Below are 17,182 nucleotides of genomic sequence, written 5' to 3' on the forward strand. Positions count from 1 at the left end.
GCTGAGACTCAAAAACATGTTTCATTCATTCCATCCATAACACTACTAACAAGCTAGTGCATGTCCTCTTCATATCCCATGTTGACTATTGTGAGATCCTCCTTGGCCTACCAACAGGCTATCACTTTTCAAATGCATACTGAGCTATTTTGCTCCGCCCATTCACCTCCTCTCACATTCAGGTATACATTTAATTTTCAAACATATGTGACCCTTCAACCCTTGAAAACCTTAAAGTATTCCGCTAAACCTCAATGTTTCAGACAAATATACACTTTAACCTAGTTTATTTCCTGCTGAATCTGACTTCTTTTTTGCCTATGCCTTTAGATTGTAAGCTTACAAGGGCAGGGTTCTCTTCTATTGTTTCTTTTAATTGGTCAGCCCACTGAAAATTGAAAGCCTTTACTAATCAATTAGGGATAGAAAGCAAATTTATTTACTGTATTTTTAAATATCCTAATATCTTGGCTCCTTGTGTAACCCCCCCATGTCCTAGACAAGGTCTGCTACCAGGTGGGCACTTGCAGTTCTGCAGAGCAGAAATGTGCTGTGCATTTAAGCACCCCAGACCACATAACTTGAAAAGACATCTCTGCCTGAGAGCTATATGCCAGATAGGAGAGAAGAAGAGTGATTTGGAGCATGGGATCAGGTAAGTGACCACTAACAATACTGGGCACTGGGTGTGTAAATCTCACTGTCCACCAATCAGGTAGGAGGGGGGGGGGGCAGGGGGTTTAATACTTTCACCAATGTGAGAGGTCTAATACTGGTACTGGGTATTTTATTATAGTCACCAATACCAATGTTGGGGGTTGTTATTGGGGTTATGGACAGAAGTCAATGTAATATTAGCCTCCAGCACTATCACTAATGTGAGGGTTACCTTCTTAGTCAATTACATAAATGTTGGGGGTAATATGTTCACTTATACCATTGCCACTGACAATACTGGGTGCTTTTAAGTTTTTTTTTTTTTTTTTTAATGAGGTCACTGAAACCTGTGATCACAATGCAATGTACCTCAAAGCAAGGTACAGTTCTGCTATTGTGTGGCCCACTAAAAGTGTCAGGAACCACACTTGAGATCCTTTATAATTTTCAAGTTAACCACCGCTGTTCTAAGATCTCTAATAGTAAAATGTTTTTAGTGTATTTGACAATATTACAAATAAATACAGTCTGTAAAAAGGCTTTATTTCTACATGAAAAGTGGAAAACCTGACACCTGCAGTCTTGCAACAAAAGGTTCAAACATAAGTAAATTTCAAGACACCGATGATGTATATAAAGTAAATATAGTAGTACCTATTAGTAAGAAGGCGGCGTAATTAGTATATGTTAAAGGAGAGAATTATGAAATACAAAATCAAAAAAGATTACAACTTTAGTTTGAGTAGAAAAATTATACATTTTTTTAAAATTGAACAGTGTAAATGAGAGCAAATAAAGCAAACAGGACACCTTTTTACTATGTATATGTGGTAAAGGAACAGACTGTATCATACAAGGAAGTTTGCTTTTTAGTTATCAACCTTAAAAATAAAATTCACCAGAAAACACATGCCATGAGAACACAAGAGAATACCTTGTAAACATAAAAAACACCATTACTGTACTTTACAGTGTAGCCTTTCTTCTGAATACTGATACAACAGAGAATATAAATCCCAAACCAAACACTGTCAGTGTGGTCCTCCGTAGGAATTTGCTCCACTGCCAACTTTGTTGTTCTTCCCGTGGGGGCACACGGCATGGATTGCTCTTTTGGTTCTTCTGAAACTGAAAAGGAGACACAAAATAAGAATAATCAATACCAATGGCATTATTTAAATAGAGCAGATTATTAGTGACAAATAAAATAAACTTGAAAAAAACTCCTAAATGTCAAATATTTGCACTTTTTTCATTTTACCAAATGAAAGCATAACCACAGTACTCACACAATCTTTTACCACACCAATATAAAGGGACCAGCTCATGACAAAAAAAAGATGACAACATAAATGATAGAAACCACAACAACTTTGAGTTCCCAAAAACAAGGTTTAAGTGTGAGGCTTAACCTGGACCTATACAACAAACAAGTTGTTGAAATCCTGATGCATGAATGTAAGATAAAACTATACTGTTAGTAGCTGATGGTAATAAATGTCCGATAGACCCTGTATATGGACACTGATATTGCTGCACCATGAGACAGAAGGAATCTAACCAACAAACACAAAATCTAGTTAAAATTTAATTAAGTCACTGCAGAAAGCCTTAACGAAGACCACAGTCATACGGCCCACTACAGAAACACTGATGTCACCAGCATAACCTGACGTGATTATACAGTTTATAGCATTTAGTTACCACTTGGGACTGTGTCAACATTCGTAGGCAGACCAGAGCAGATATAACTTTGCAGACCTAATAGAAATTTGTTAAACTCATTCAATTGCAAACAGGGAGCACAGAAGTCCCCTGGAAAATCCACTATTTTGATAAAACAGATAATACATGGCTATTTTTTTTTTTAATACTCAGAACTATTTACATTTTCAATTTTGCAGGTTATCTTTGTTTCTACATCTGCCTTCTAAACTGTTAATGGCTTTAGATGTGACCAGCATCCTTTAGGTGCTGCTAAAGTGGGGATTAGTAGTCTCTTAGAACTAGTTGTCCTTACAGTAGTGTAGTTACAAGCCTTCTTGGATTGATGATGATCGATCATTTTCCCTTTGGATCCAATAATGGAAGTAAACGTTTACTGTTTTATTGGTTGTGGGAATCATCTGCGGTACGATAATGTAGTTGTTATGGAGATCTACATTATCTCTATAATAAATGTTTAGTTTATACATAATAAACTTTGGTGAAAATGGAAGGAGTGTTAAAGGAACAGGTATAAAATTGTCACATAAGGGCTAAATGTCTAGAAGAGCTTATGAAGCTTGCAGAGATTACCCAAAATCTAATGGCCAAAAATAAAAAAAACACTTTACAGTACACTTACCGTTAATCCCGCAGGTCCCTCGATGGTGCTGGTCCTTCCCACAATATAGTCCTGTGTCGTCCTGTAATTCCTCTTCGCGCTGGCATGGGCAGGAGCACCTAGGAGCCTCCTGGGATGCATGATGTAGGTATCCCAGGAGTCTGTGGTGGAACTTTTTTTTTTTTTTTATTTTAAAAAAGTAAAGTTAAAATTCTGAGTTTAGGTAAGCTTTAAGCCTTGATCACCACAATGCTGCACCCTATTTTGTTTTTACCTTAAATAGAAAGGTTGTCTACCCTTGGTTGTAAAGTAAAAATGTTGAGTTTAGGTGGTGCTTTAAGTATGTTGGAATCCAAGTATCCAAGTGCAAAATTTTACATCAACATTAAAGCTAAACTCAAAACTTAAAACTTTTTTAAACCTAAAAGCAGCAGCTGCCTATCCTCAGGACTGCACCCTCTCAGTGACCAGTGTCCAATTAGAAGAGGACGTGTCTGTGCAAAGAAGGTTGTCTCTAATGCTGTCATTGTTCAGTGTCCTACAACTGTCAGCTTTATGAAGATAAAGACTTTGGTAAAGAGACAATGACCATGCTTATCTGTAGTGCCATGCAAAGTTCTCCTACTTGCATGGTGAACATAATAGTGTGCAGTGACAACCCTTTATTTCTCCCATTCACTGAAATCAGAACAACCCTCTCTTATTTGGTAACACTGAACCACTAGGCAAACTCTTCCACTTTTTTTTCAGTAACCTTTGTTATCAGTTGTCTTTTCCCACTGCTTACAGCACAATAAATTACAACAAAGCTCAGTTCCTTTGTATTTTGTATGAGCTTGTACAGACCCATCATTGGCACGAGATACAACCTTGTAGTATCACGGCTCACTGAAATGCTTTGTGAAGCTACAGAGTGTAGGTTTAGCAGAAGTCTGTGTAAAATAAACATTGTGACAGCAGAATAATAAACTTCAGAAGGGACAGGGAATTTTTCAACGGACAGCTCTGCCTCTTGACCAAAGTATCAGCATATATGCATGCTGTGACAGACTGCACTTTCATGCAGATCATTACAACATATGGCGCTATAAAAATACAGGTAATAATAATGCTATAGTATTTCGTACCATATAAAAAAAAAATCTACATTCATTTTATTGGTAGAAGTACGTTAAAGGTTTGTTCACACCTTTCCAGTGGGGTGATTTACATTAGTGCAGGTGTTCCTGCAATGCACAATAACATGTTGAGGTGTCATTCATTATCAATGACCCCCAATACAAAAACCAAATGCACATGTGCTGCAGTGTAACACAACAGTCATGAACTTATGTTTAGGTGTATGTCCGATTGTTTTGTTCAATCTTGGCACCATTTAAATGGGCTTCCTTGACAGACAAAACAAAATAAAATGCAGCATACCAGGTCTGACAGGTGTATATGAGCCTTTAGAGCAAACCTGCAAAGGTTACAAAAGAAACTGAAAGAACCAGTAAATCATTTTAATATTGTAATGAAGGAGAACCACATTTTCCCTGTTAGGGGCCATTTTAACTATTGTGTTGGGGTAACATGTGAGGTACCACATGCTACATGCCACTTTGCCAAAAGGAAGTCATTGTAGCACAGTTCAAAGCAATTTACTAAAGTGTGAAAGAAGTAACCACTATTATGGGGAAATACAGATTGGAATCTTCTTGTACTTGGGTACTGAGAAAAGTTCATAGATTCAAGAACTATGCAAAATGCATTCATCATGAAATACAGCTATGGTAATTGAATGCACACTCACAGCTCTCAGCTTACCGAGCAAATTACAAATTTTTAGCCTGCAAACAATACTCTGCATATGTGCAAGTCCAAAATGTATTAACTGAGAAACCATTTCATGATAGTAAATAGCGGCCCAAGCACGGTAATTTTAAGCAATATAACGGGATTGTATGCATGTGTAAGTGAATTGGGTGGTGATTAGACACTCTTACTAGGAAGCCTATGGGTTAGGTTTGTTATACAGGAGTTTAACAATTGTGTTCATTTTCTTTAAATTATTCAGTTTATGTCAGTCTCATGATGCATGCTAAAAAGGTCATTTCACATGTCACACAGTACAGTGGGACAAAAGAGGGCCATCTGGAGCTTACAAGCACTGAAAAAAATGGTAGGCCAGGTGCATAAGAGTATAAAAATATGGCGCTATTAGAATAAAATGACAGCTAGCAAGTAACAGATCTGCCACCTTGCCTTGAATGAGCACTGAGGCATATTTCTTTAAAGCAAACCTGTACTAAAGATCATTCTACTGAGCTGTTGGCATTATTTAAATTATACATGTCAAGATGCCAGCACACACATCATTACTTCTAAAACACCTCAAAAGCATGAAACCCAGGGATGCTAATAATTTACAAATAAGAACATCCGCTTGCAAAGTCAATTTTGCTCAATTATCCCCATCCAATCATTGATCCATTGGGATGTGTTGGCATAGTGATGAGTGATGAACAAGGATGCACATGAACATGGAGTAGGCCAAGATATTTGCATATACCAAGTGTTCAAGGATGAAATGCTAGCAGTGAACTCAAAAGACAACAAACAGTTATGTTCCACCTAGCGTAGCAACCTTATCTGTTAAAACCCAAACACACAAGTTATACATACACCGCTATACGGTGAGATGCTATACTGAATATGCGCGTGCACACACACCATATATACACGTTTGTGCTTGGATATATATATATATATATATTATTAAGAAAAACCTAACATTTTCTCATTTAACACCATTCATCTAAAAAAAGGGGAGTTAGGTACATTACAGCCTATTACACGGATTCATTCTTAGCGAAGATATCAAGCTCAACTTTTTTGTTTTTTATATATATTTATTGAGGTTTAACAATAATCAACAATTGTACATACAATTAGAAATAACAGTTGTTGTACAGAAACTTTAGAATAACAAATAACCATACATTGGCAGAAATGTATACAATCAGATCGTAAGCAGACAGTTAACATCATTCAAGACAGATATACATAGCAGAGTTTATTCGACTTCTATAGCAAGCACTCTTTATAAACTCTTTATAATAAACTTCACTAATAAAGGTCAATAAATTAATGTAGTTCAATGCATGCAAAACCTGAACACATTTGTCCACAGTTTAAGCACAGCCAGGGAACAAGTCTATGAATCAAGTATTTGAGTAAATGAGCTAGATTCCCAAGTTATATTATTTTTGGAAGTGTTGGAATTGGAAGTTTAGTTTTGCAGTTTACATTTCCTAAGAAAGAGATGAAAACTTCTTCCGTTACAGCTTGTGTGGGCTTAGTTAAAACATTCTGCACTCCTATTCGAACTATTTATTTTCTTAACCAAAAGGTCATATATGTCTTATTTGCAGCCCAATATTTATTACCTACCTATAATCCCCTGATGTAGTTTTTTTCTCCTTTCTATTGTACATTTGCAGGCTACAGTTCTAAGCCTTTTTTAATGTTTAAGGTCCACATGGCATCATTCAGCAACAGATTCCTTTGTGACAGTGGTGCTCAATTTACTGAATCCCGTCCTGTCACTTTTTTTCCTCCAAAACAACCCTCAAAATGACCCCTCTTGACAAGAGCTTGTCATGATGTTGTTGGATGGTAAATGAATAATTTGGTGCTAACACAATAGTCCTAACACTCCCACCTTAGACCTAACACTTCCACCTTCTCGCTCTGTCACATTTTCACATTTCAAGCATAAATCTTCCTTTATTGTAAAGACTGAATATTTTCACCTAAATTGTTCTGAGAAACAAGACAGACACCAGGATAGAGACTAACCTTATGTAGCATATCCCGAAGTCTGCACAATTCTTTGCCGAGATTTCCGGCACTTGCCACAAGGTCTTCGCACACTGAAGGGAAGTTTTGAGTCGAGTCCCATTCCAATACTACCTAGTAAAAACACAGTCATGCATAAGACAATATTTTGTTTGTAATTAGCATTTTATTTGTTCTTTGTTTATTACACAGTTTTCTATAGCAGGGGAACAAGGAGCATGCTCTTAAACTCTTAAAGGAAAATGATTTGACCAAAAAAAAAAAAATCTTAAAGTGGTAACTTTAAATATCAAAAAAAATGCGGGCTTGTGGATTGTTTATGGCAAGAGCGACATGCTTTGCATAACTGAGGTTTAAGCAGTACTAAATCATGTCATTCATTTTTTTTTAATGTTATCAGGAGCACAACAAATTATAATACAACATTGATGGTAACTTGGAAAATGGCTGTTTAGATAGATATGAATGCAGATTACAAATCTGCATTCATATCTATTCAAAAGTTGAATGTAGTGTCCAGTAATGTAGTGTAAAACCAGTTGATTGGATTTGACCTGATACACATGTGCAGATCCGCTGTTAATTTTACCTTCTGCAGACTTTAAAATTTACAGATTTTCACATCGGTAACTGCACAACTGGAAGTCTAAAAATACTGCACACTTGTGCAATATTCTGCCTTTCCAATTGTTTTTTTCCCCTAGCATTGGTTTGGAACCTCTGTCATGTCTCTCTTATGTAACTGAATGTTAGTACCCACTTTATAAATTGGTTGGTTTTTGGTCCGATAGCAACAGATATTACATTGGAATCCGTTCAGGTTAGACCCTGATGCTGAACAATACAAGCGTTAAACATTATTTTGCATGTTTTTATTTGTGAGTTTAGCTTTAAAAAATAAACATTTTACATATATTTTACAGGAAAAATGTAAAAACAAATTACATTTACCTTCTGGGGATTTGAAGGTATTTGATTATTTATAGTTTCCACTAAATGGGTAAGAGAAATGCACTGTCGATTCAATTTAAGAAGAAATGCAAAAAGTTCATCTGTGCTGAAAGAAAAAATATTTATATATTTTGATTACAAAAAAAATACACAGTGTATTTTAATATATCATTTTAAAGGTAACAAATATATCATACAAGTAAGGCACAATATTTAGGTATAGGTGAAATTTTAGCAAACACAGTCCTGAATCATGTGATAAAACAAAGTTATACGATCAACTCACAAAGGGTACCTACCAGGATAAGATAACAGTACTTAACCTTAAGTGTTTTTTTCAGTTGAGTTCAAATGATATTTGAAAATGATGGTCTTATAGCTAAAATGTGTGGACAGGTCATCTGCGATCTATTTACTCAATAGAAGCCTTTTGGGGTTTAAAAATGCAGGCACCACTGGATATAAATCGAAGGGGCTAAAACCTTAGGAAGGATTCTGTGTAGGAGGAGGGAAATAGAATAACTGTGCTTTAAACAGATTTTTAAATATGCATGTTAATTTATGTAATCAACACAAACCTCACACCAGTAGTTGCATGTTCTCTATCTTTCTGTTGGCAATTTACTACATATGTGCCACATGGGCTGACCATAATGAGCTTTCTCAATGTACAATGTAAACTCTTTGCCATTATAGTCTATATATGGAATCATAAACTGTGCAGTACACTTGCTGAGAACATAGAAGAATGCTGTGAAGCCCTGGCCATGTTGGAGAGCCCAACACAACTGCTGGTCTCAGATATGTGTTTAATTTAAAAGACATAGGGATGCCCAGTGTGGCTGCTTTAGAGGAATATTTTTTTTTCCAGCATACAGAAACTACCTTTAATGAGCAGTTTATTGCCTTTTAAATCAAAGCATACAGTAGTGTTACATCAAAATAATTCATAAAGAATATGTAACACAGACCATCACAATAAAGTTATAACCATTAGAAACATTCTACTCCAGCCACAATTCCAAATTTTGGTAAATGTGGTGGGAGAGAACTCTGGTGGGGAGGCTCTGCATATCCCCTCCCCAACGTATGGGTTAAATGCTTGCTTGACTAGGTTGAAAGAATTAAGCACAAATACATACCTTATTCCTTGCTCTAGCAGGCTTCCTCCTCTTTGTGTAATTCTTCAAATTGTTTCTCTTCACACCTCTGGTGTCATTGTGCATAAAGCAGGACTAACAGTCCTGCACTGCACTAATGGAGCCTAAGGGTGCACCTACGTTCTAGAGCATTGGACAGAGGTGGAAAGCTTGCTGCCAGTGGCGTGAGAAAAATATTATTGTACTTTCTCCACTAGCCAAAAAGCCACAAACCAAGACCTAAAGTGAGAGCAAATCTCTCCAACAGAGCCCAGATAACAATACAAATCTGGCAAGCCAAAACTAGAATAAAAGTTAAAAAATTAATGGTGTTATGGCAATAACTAATATTATAATCCAGTTGTAAATTTTCAACTTTTTTTTTAATTTAATCTAGTCGTTTAACAATTGCAATCTGCATGGTGAGCTTCTTTAAGTAGTGTCTTTGGATTAAATTGCACAGCATTCAAAAAAAAAAAAAAAATAAGTGTATGCAGTGACCAATGTATATATCAAATAAAACTGCTTTTACTATTATTATTAATAATAATAATAAGGATTTATATAGCACCAACATATTACGCAGCGCCGTACTTTGATAATACATGGGAAACCTAAGCAAATCTTTTGTAAAAAAAAAAGAAAAATTGAGTTGGGTGTATCAATGTCCAAAAAATGTAGAATCAAAAATTTCAGTCAACTTAAATACTGACTGAAATAATTATCCAGCATGAGTGTTATATTTTCAGGTTCTGTTACCCTCTGTATTTGGCACTTCACAAGTTCTAAATGTTAGCACAGTGTAATCTCACCTCCTATCTATAATGTATTGGTTGTATTATCTTTTACCTTGATTCTGTGTTTGAAAATGTTGGTGATTCAAGTTTAGTTTCTTCAGACTGGATCTCTTTCAATGCAGAAATAATTTTTGTACAGTCCTCTGTGTCTGTGACCCCAGCCTGTTTTAAACAAATGTTAACTGTCAACATGAGAAAGGCACGCGAGACACACACATTTCATTTTAAAGTATTGGATCACCCTTCGGATCACCCGTTGCATCAAATAACTCAAGCTCAAAATAAATCCATGCAATGATTTTATCTAAAGAGTTATCATTTAGGAATTTTTACTGAAGATTGAGGGAATTTCTTTGATAGTACATTGAAAGATTGCTCCTAATGTTAAAAGAAAAAGGCAAAGGACATCAAAATAACAAAAAAACAAATTTTCAAAATGCTGTATAAAGCTGAATAAAACTGCTACAAATCAGGAAACAATTTGGTCTAATACAGTGGTCGCCAACCTTTTCGGACCCACGAACCACTAAAATTACTAGCTCTGGACCACGCATGTGCGGGGAGCCGGGTGTCACTTAAAGCGGAAAAACTTCCCCCATAGTGACTTCATGATGTCACAAGCGCCCTCTTCCCTCGGCATGCGATCCGTACGGGGGACATGGTCCGCAGCTCTGGCTGGTGGACCACAGTTGGCAATTGCTGGTCTAATAAATGTAATGGGTATCAAGCATTATGCTTTCACTAATTATAGAATCAAAATCAATGCTTTATCTTTGTTCCAAGATTTTACTTTACCAAAATATTTGTTGAATTCTGACAATTTCCAGCACTATCCCAAATATAATAAATACAACATAAAATAAAATGTATATTTCATTTTATCTAAACTAGGTTTTGACTTTCTAAAAACTAGAAAATATTATATATACTATTTGGCCCAAGTCAATTGGATCGTGAATTCCCTAGGCCAATTAGGAATTTCTAAACTCTCCAAAAAACAGTGGGAAGAAACCAAGCTTAAAATAAGACAAACATAAACCACCCACATGTGTTTGACAAACCTACTTTAAGGCAATACAAAAAAGTAAAAAGGATTGTCATGCTGATCTAAGGAAACAGGTTTTAAATAACACTGCTAAATTAAATCTGGATAGGACAAAATAAAATACTGTGAATATACAGTCACCCTTAATCCTCACAGGTGAAGAAGTATATATAATAAATTTAGAGAAATTACACTCTGGCTCTCCCTTTACAACTATCTAGGGAAGTTCCTCTAGCAGAACGCAATATATCTGTCTTGATGCTTTCTTCACCCGATTTTACTTTTTACAGTAACAGTGAGATATTTTATCCTCATACACAGAAAGGATTTGAGAAAGAATAAAAATAAATGTACACATTTTGTTGTAAATAAACGGTTGTAATATACTTCCAATCAAATGAGGTTTGGTTCTGACCTCTTGTTAAAAAAAAAAAACAAAAAAAACAAAAAAAAAACAGGTTCTTACAATTTCATAAACAGAAAATAAAGTTTTGGCTAGAGTGGGGAAAGGTTTTCAAAGAGTGTTATTGCTATATAGGGCTGTATTAAAATGTCCCCTCACTTTCTGTTCTGGGGACAAAGTGAAGGAAAATATACAACAGGAAAATGGACATTGATTAAAAAAAAAACAAAAAAAAAAAAAAACAAATATGCTATAGATTTTGTTACTATTCAAGATTTTCCTTTATTTTTTTGTGTTGCCATTGGATTTTTCTGCACTTTGCCTGGTAAAACATTTTGCTTTATTATAGAGAAAGGAATTTATTTTAACAGTTTAGAAAAGAAATCCTTTCCCACTCTATTTAAAACTATAACGAATGTTTTGGCTCCATATTTTTTAGCATAGGTAGAAGAACATATAGTCTTACAGATATAAAACACATTTTATTAGTAAATGCAATAAAATGACAGAATATGTAGGACTGCAATGTGCTCAACACTTGAACACAAGTACAAAGTAGTCTGCTATGTTGATTGGCAGGGCTAGAGTGACATTACTCCTGCATATGTGTACATAAAAAGAAAAAAAAATTAGCTAGGCAGGATGAAACATCCATCACAAGAAAGACATACATAGTCCTATTGGTCATAAAAAGCCTTGCGGCGCTCATTGCCAAATCAACTTTAGTACCACCTAAAAGGTAACTTAAACAATATAGTTAAAGCTTTAAAATGAGTTGATTATACCACATTGTACAAACTGACTGAAAAGGGAAACTAACTAATATACCCTCTATAATCTAAAGAATTTAATTGTGCACAATATTTTTTCCAAATATTTAACATTTTTTAAATCTAGCAGGAGATATATGGGTTCGGATGGTGACCTCCTCCTGAAAATATCTGCCTAGAAGGTATACACTAGCGTCAATATTTTACATCACCAACAAAAAGCAAGTATGATATAGAGATATCTTAGAAGACTATATTTGAATAATTATTCCAGGTCAATTACTCAGGCTAATACAGCCAGCATAGTCAGCATGACAAGCAGGTAACTTGACTTTGCTGGGAAAGATAACCATCTGCTGGCTACCACAATGAGTAATGAAAATCTAAACCCCCTAATTGTTGCTATAGTGCAGCCAAATGAAATAGGTTTAGTCAATACCCAATTATGTACCTACTCTTCATGTAACAGCTGTGATAAAAACTTGGCAGTAGGTCACCAAGTATCTCTGCCTCCTGACCATTCAAGAATAGAGATTCAGTAAACATTTGTGGATTTTGTCACGATATTTTTAGATCAGCTCAGATGTTCAAATCAACCACACTGGGAAAGAATAAAACTATTGACATATCAACCACAGTTTATTAATGAATTAACTAACTCATAAACTTTAATTATGAAAAGGAACAGCAAAGCACAATGTGTAGCAATGCAAAAAAGTGTCCCATGTACGTGAAACTGGCTGCTTTTAAACACAAATTACTTATCCTACAAGGTAACCACATTTTTAAAACTATGGACATAAACTAATAAATTTTACACAAGATTTAAATTGACCAGATTTTAATCCAGAACTGGATTACTGAAATAAAATGTAAACTGTACTTTTACAAACATGCTTAGTTTAAAACAAATCATCATGATGTCTCATTTATTTCTCAAAAGCAATAACATTAAAAACCAGAGAGCTTGACACCTTCATTAACATTATAACCATTACACTACACAGAACATCTCTGTTGAAAAACAAATTAGCTAATTTCACACTGCAGGAGACCTTCATTTTTGTGGCTGCAATTGAGGATTGCATTCGGAAATTGGCAAATGTAAATGGAGTTTTTTTTTATACTCTCACTATATGAAAACAAGTAAAAATAGTTGTGTTCAGTTGGTATCACTCTGATTACAGCATAATTAAACGTGTTCTCTCATACTAGAGCAAATGACGATCATTATATTCCATGATCATACACAGACCTAGTAGTCGTCATTAAATTATGAGACAGAGTTATTGTTAAACCCGCCAAAGAAAACATATGAATCAAACAACTTATTCTCTTTAGGCTAGCTAAAAAAGAATTAGTTCTTTGGAGATCAGTAACAATTGCACTTTTTAGGAGGAACACCAACAAGCTACTTTAAGAAACTAGCTAACAACTAACCATCAATTAAATACAAAGACATGTAGCACAAAATCAACCAGCAGAAGATTTGCACCTATTTTATACTGCTTTTAAAAAAAGAAAAAAGCTGACAAGTAAAACCATAATTTAATGGTTGGTTGGCGCATGGGATCATTTAAATGCTGTGGGGCAAAAAAAATCTAAAGTATATTTGCACAAACAGTATGTTCAAGCATGATCAAGCAAATGTATTTTTTCTCTGATTGTTGAGCTGTTTAAAAGGTATATGAACAGTTTGGGATTTTATTCAACCAATGTCAAAAGTCGACATGCCAAATCACATGTAAAGAAAGCAAACACAATGCTATAATAGCTAAAGATTGATAAGAAAATAAGGTCCCCAAGTATTATTACTAAAAAATTTTTTTTACTAACCTAGGTTTACTTACCTTTTTAAGATCACCTTCCTCCAAGAATAAAAGCTGTTTTAAGGTTATGTCACAGTCCTGCAAGACAAATGAAGATCAAATATATATATAAAGTCAGAATTGGTTCAAACAACAGATTTACTAAATGGCCAATAAAGTTGTGTTCAGAATAAGCAGCAAAAAAATTGAACATCACTAACCTAAACAATCACTGTTTTTGGTAGAAATTATATTACTACATAGCAAATCATTTACTAGTATGTTTAGTAGAGTATTAGAAAACCAACAGACCCAACAGTCATGACAAGCATGCTGCTGATTATGTGTAACTGAATCATTCATTGAAAGGGCTTGTTCAAAATAATAGCAGTGTGGAGTTCGATTAGTGAGGTAATTCATGGATTAGCCAGGGAATCATGTGATCCATCTTGTAGTGCCAGGAAAGCAAAGGACTTGTGACGTGTAGTCACAAAAAACAATCAAGGTTTCCGAATAGACACTCCCATGGCTACAAGAGTATAGCTTAGAACATGCAATGAAAAAAATAATAATTTTCTAATTTAGGTCTCAATTAAAATATGTATACAAGATGCCTATGTGCAGAAAGAAACTATAGAACAGTAGAACACAGAAAGCTCAATAATGAGTTTTAATATAAAGAGAATAAATAATCAATTCTTTTTTTAATGAATAAAGTGATAAAATTTAGTGGTATGCATCATACAGTTTAAGAGTTTTACCAGAAATGTATCCGAAAGGTGTCCAAGACCCAGGCCATGTAAAAATACTTCCAGATCACTGGATGCAGAACAGCTAAAACAAGAAAAATCAGCAATGTCATTTACACTATTACAAAGCAGAAAAAAGAAATAAAACCATCCCGAAGAGTAAATTTTTGTCAGCAAGTCTAAACTTAATGCAAATATGGCAAATGATTGGAAAAAAAAAAACTGGGCTGTATTTTTCCAGTTGACAGGGTAAAGAATTTTTAAAAAAAAATTAAAAATAAAAATTTCCTTAGTAATATGGGCTCATGTTTTAATCAGTATAACTTTACAAACTTTATAAAATGCGCTTTAGAGAAAGAAAAAAAAAATTAAAAATCATCTCCCTTCTGCCACACCAACCTGCAGTGTATTGAGAGCCAAAAGACTCTTAAGAAAGCCAGAATTCCAAAAGTGTTGGACTTGACCGATTAACCCATATCGTCAGATGTTTATCCTGTGGTAATTAGGTAATTTTGGGAAGAAGCAAAAAGTGCAGAAGAACCAAAAAGTCTACATGCCTGGAAATGTCTGTGGAGTGACCAGTGTCACCCTCTACTGGATCTATACTATAGTATATTATAAAACGGTCTTTATATGAGTTAACTTTTTTTGGGGTTCATGGTTATATGCAATATTTGTGTTTTTTGAAGGGTATTACATTTCTTCCCTTTACATTTTTCTTTCTTACAGAGTCTTTGCTCTTTGTCATCACTGCATTGTTGGTCACTTGTTGCAGCTTGCTACAGTTACATATTTACACTTCTGGCATCTTGGCCTACTGAGCGGATACTTGTGCTGTGCGATTCCTTGATTTGGTGTTGCCTGACCTTGGCTGGATTTACAAAGACACCTACTAATGTGGAAAATCATCCACATGTATTGTCAGTGTTTTCCTAATACTGCATTCTGCCATACTTCTGAATCTGGAAAGTATCTAGTTTTCATAATATTCTTATTTAAAAGTTAAACCACTGATATCTTTATGATATATGCTGCTCCATTGACTTACATTACCCTTGATATGTTTTGATTGCTTTTGTTATGTGTATTTTGATAAGTGTGTGTGATTTGTGTTGGAAGGAGCTATTTCTTGTGTTTGTCAAAGTTTGCGCTGCCTTGACAAAGGTGGACTTAGATTACATTCATAGTCGCTGATTTCGCACTGCTTCCTTCAGCATGTCTTCTTCAGATAAAGCATCCTCATGCCCTTTTTAGCGCCGGAGCACACACCTGGCTATCCAACTAACGTAAAAGAGAAAGCGATTCATCAAGCCAGGTCACTTTCATCTACTGCTCAATTTCCAGTGCTGATGCTCACATGTCTATTGTAGCCAGTTTAGGCAAAAGACAGGGGTCAACAAGAGCACGCTGACTTGTTGTGCAGCAATGTTCCATGTGTTCTGGAACCTTCTTCTCATAGCTAACATTAGGTTAATTATCAAATTATAGCTAAATTACAGCTGTTTTTTTGCAAATCATATGTGGACTAGATTGGCTGGGCTCCTCTCAACATTCATCAATGACCCTTGGGTGCCCATAATCCCGTCACCACTTTTGGTAGATACTTACAACTGCATACCAAGAACGTTCTACAAAGACCTGATTTTTTGGAGATAATTTCATCTAGTCATCTAGCGTTCACAATTTGTTCAAAAGTTGCAGAAATTCATGCTAGCCTATTCTCCATTCAACACATCATCCTCAAGAACAAACTTTTCACTTGCTCCCTATATAATCCAGAGTGTTAGAAGTACAAAAGTAACAAGATAGTCAATGTTACTCACTTTGCCCCTTTGTGTTTTAAAGGGTAAGTTTAATGGTGTTTTACATTCACTCATTATCATTTTCTTTGTGTGCGTATTTTTTGTTTTTACTATTACTTTTCTTACTATTTTTGATACACTAACATATTAGGTTTCTAAAATGGTAAGGCTACATCATACATTGACATATGGAAATAAACTTAAAAACATTTCCAATGAAATGTTTGCTTTTTTTCTAATAAAACAAAAATAAAAAATATGTGTTATAAACAGTTTGATGAAACTATTTTATAAAAGGTATAAAAGCAATAATATTTCAAGTTGTTAAAAATAGTGATAAAATATGTGCTATAATTTGATTAGCAAAGTTTTGCAGTTGTAACACACACAAATTCCAATTTTGGAACACAGTCATTACTAAAAATGGAATTTATGCCAGTTCTTGAGATTAGGGATACTCCCTTTCCCCTGTTGCCCAAGCTATCCAACTGAATTTCGTATTTTCAAGGCTTCATGTTCTGCATTAAATGTACTGCACGAGTCTAATAATTCACCAATGAATATTCATGATATCCAGGCCAAGTCTCCACTTCTTTTGACCATCTAAAATAGTGTATGTAGAGCTTAAAATGCATGCAGTTTAAAAGCACTGCTGAAGCTTTCCAATGAAATCAGTTTGGCAGTCTCCACATAAATGTGCCTGCTATTTACCTGGACAATTGCTGAAATTCAGTGTTTTAGTAATATATCACAGCTAAAGAGTCTTAGATGTGGTGGCTGAATAAGTTTTCTTTAAGCTTCTTTCCTGGATTCCTGTGATTCTGTCAATACCACACACTGCCCCATGATGACAACATTCACTCATCCTTCACTATATGGTCAACAGAAACTAGAA

General features: G+C 35.0%; 1 protein-coding gene across 2 annotated transcripts in view; it reads right to left on the reverse strand.

Moving 5' to 3' along the window:
- Positions 1-1,179: 1,179 nt before the first annotated feature.
- Positions 1,180-17,182, reverse strand: part of ASZ1 (ankyrin repeat, SAM and basic leucine zipper domain containing 1) — a 32,344-nt gene continuing 16,341 nt past the window's right edge. The window contains exons 8-13 of one of the 2 annotated variants that reach the window (XM_072398738.1): positions 14,498-14,570; positions 13,779-13,835; positions 9,763-9,872; positions 7,775-7,880; positions 6,824-6,933; positions 1,180-1,785 (exon numbers count right to left, since the gene is read on the reverse strand). In XM_072398738.1, the coding sequence (XP_072254839.1) occupies positions 1,689-1,785; positions 6,824-6,933; positions 7,775-7,880; positions 9,763-9,872; positions 13,779-13,835; positions 14,498-14,570 (553 nt within the window). In that variant the 3' untranslated portion in view covers positions 1,180-1,688. Of the gene's footprint in view, positions 1,786-6,823; positions 6,938-7,774; positions 7,881-9,762; positions 9,873-13,778; positions 13,836-14,497; positions 14,571-17,182 lie in introns of both variants that reach the window. The other variant, XM_072398737.1, reaches the window with a different exon arrangement.

Source organism: Pyxicephalus adspersus, chromosome 2 (genome assembly GCF_032062135.1).
Source record: "Pyxicephalus adspersus chromosome 2, UCB_Pads_2.0, whole genome shotgun sequence".
In the NCBI taxonomy this organism is placed as follows: domain Eukaryota; kingdom Metazoa; phylum Chordata; class Amphibia; order Anura; family Pyxicephalidae; genus Pyxicephalus; species Pyxicephalus adspersus.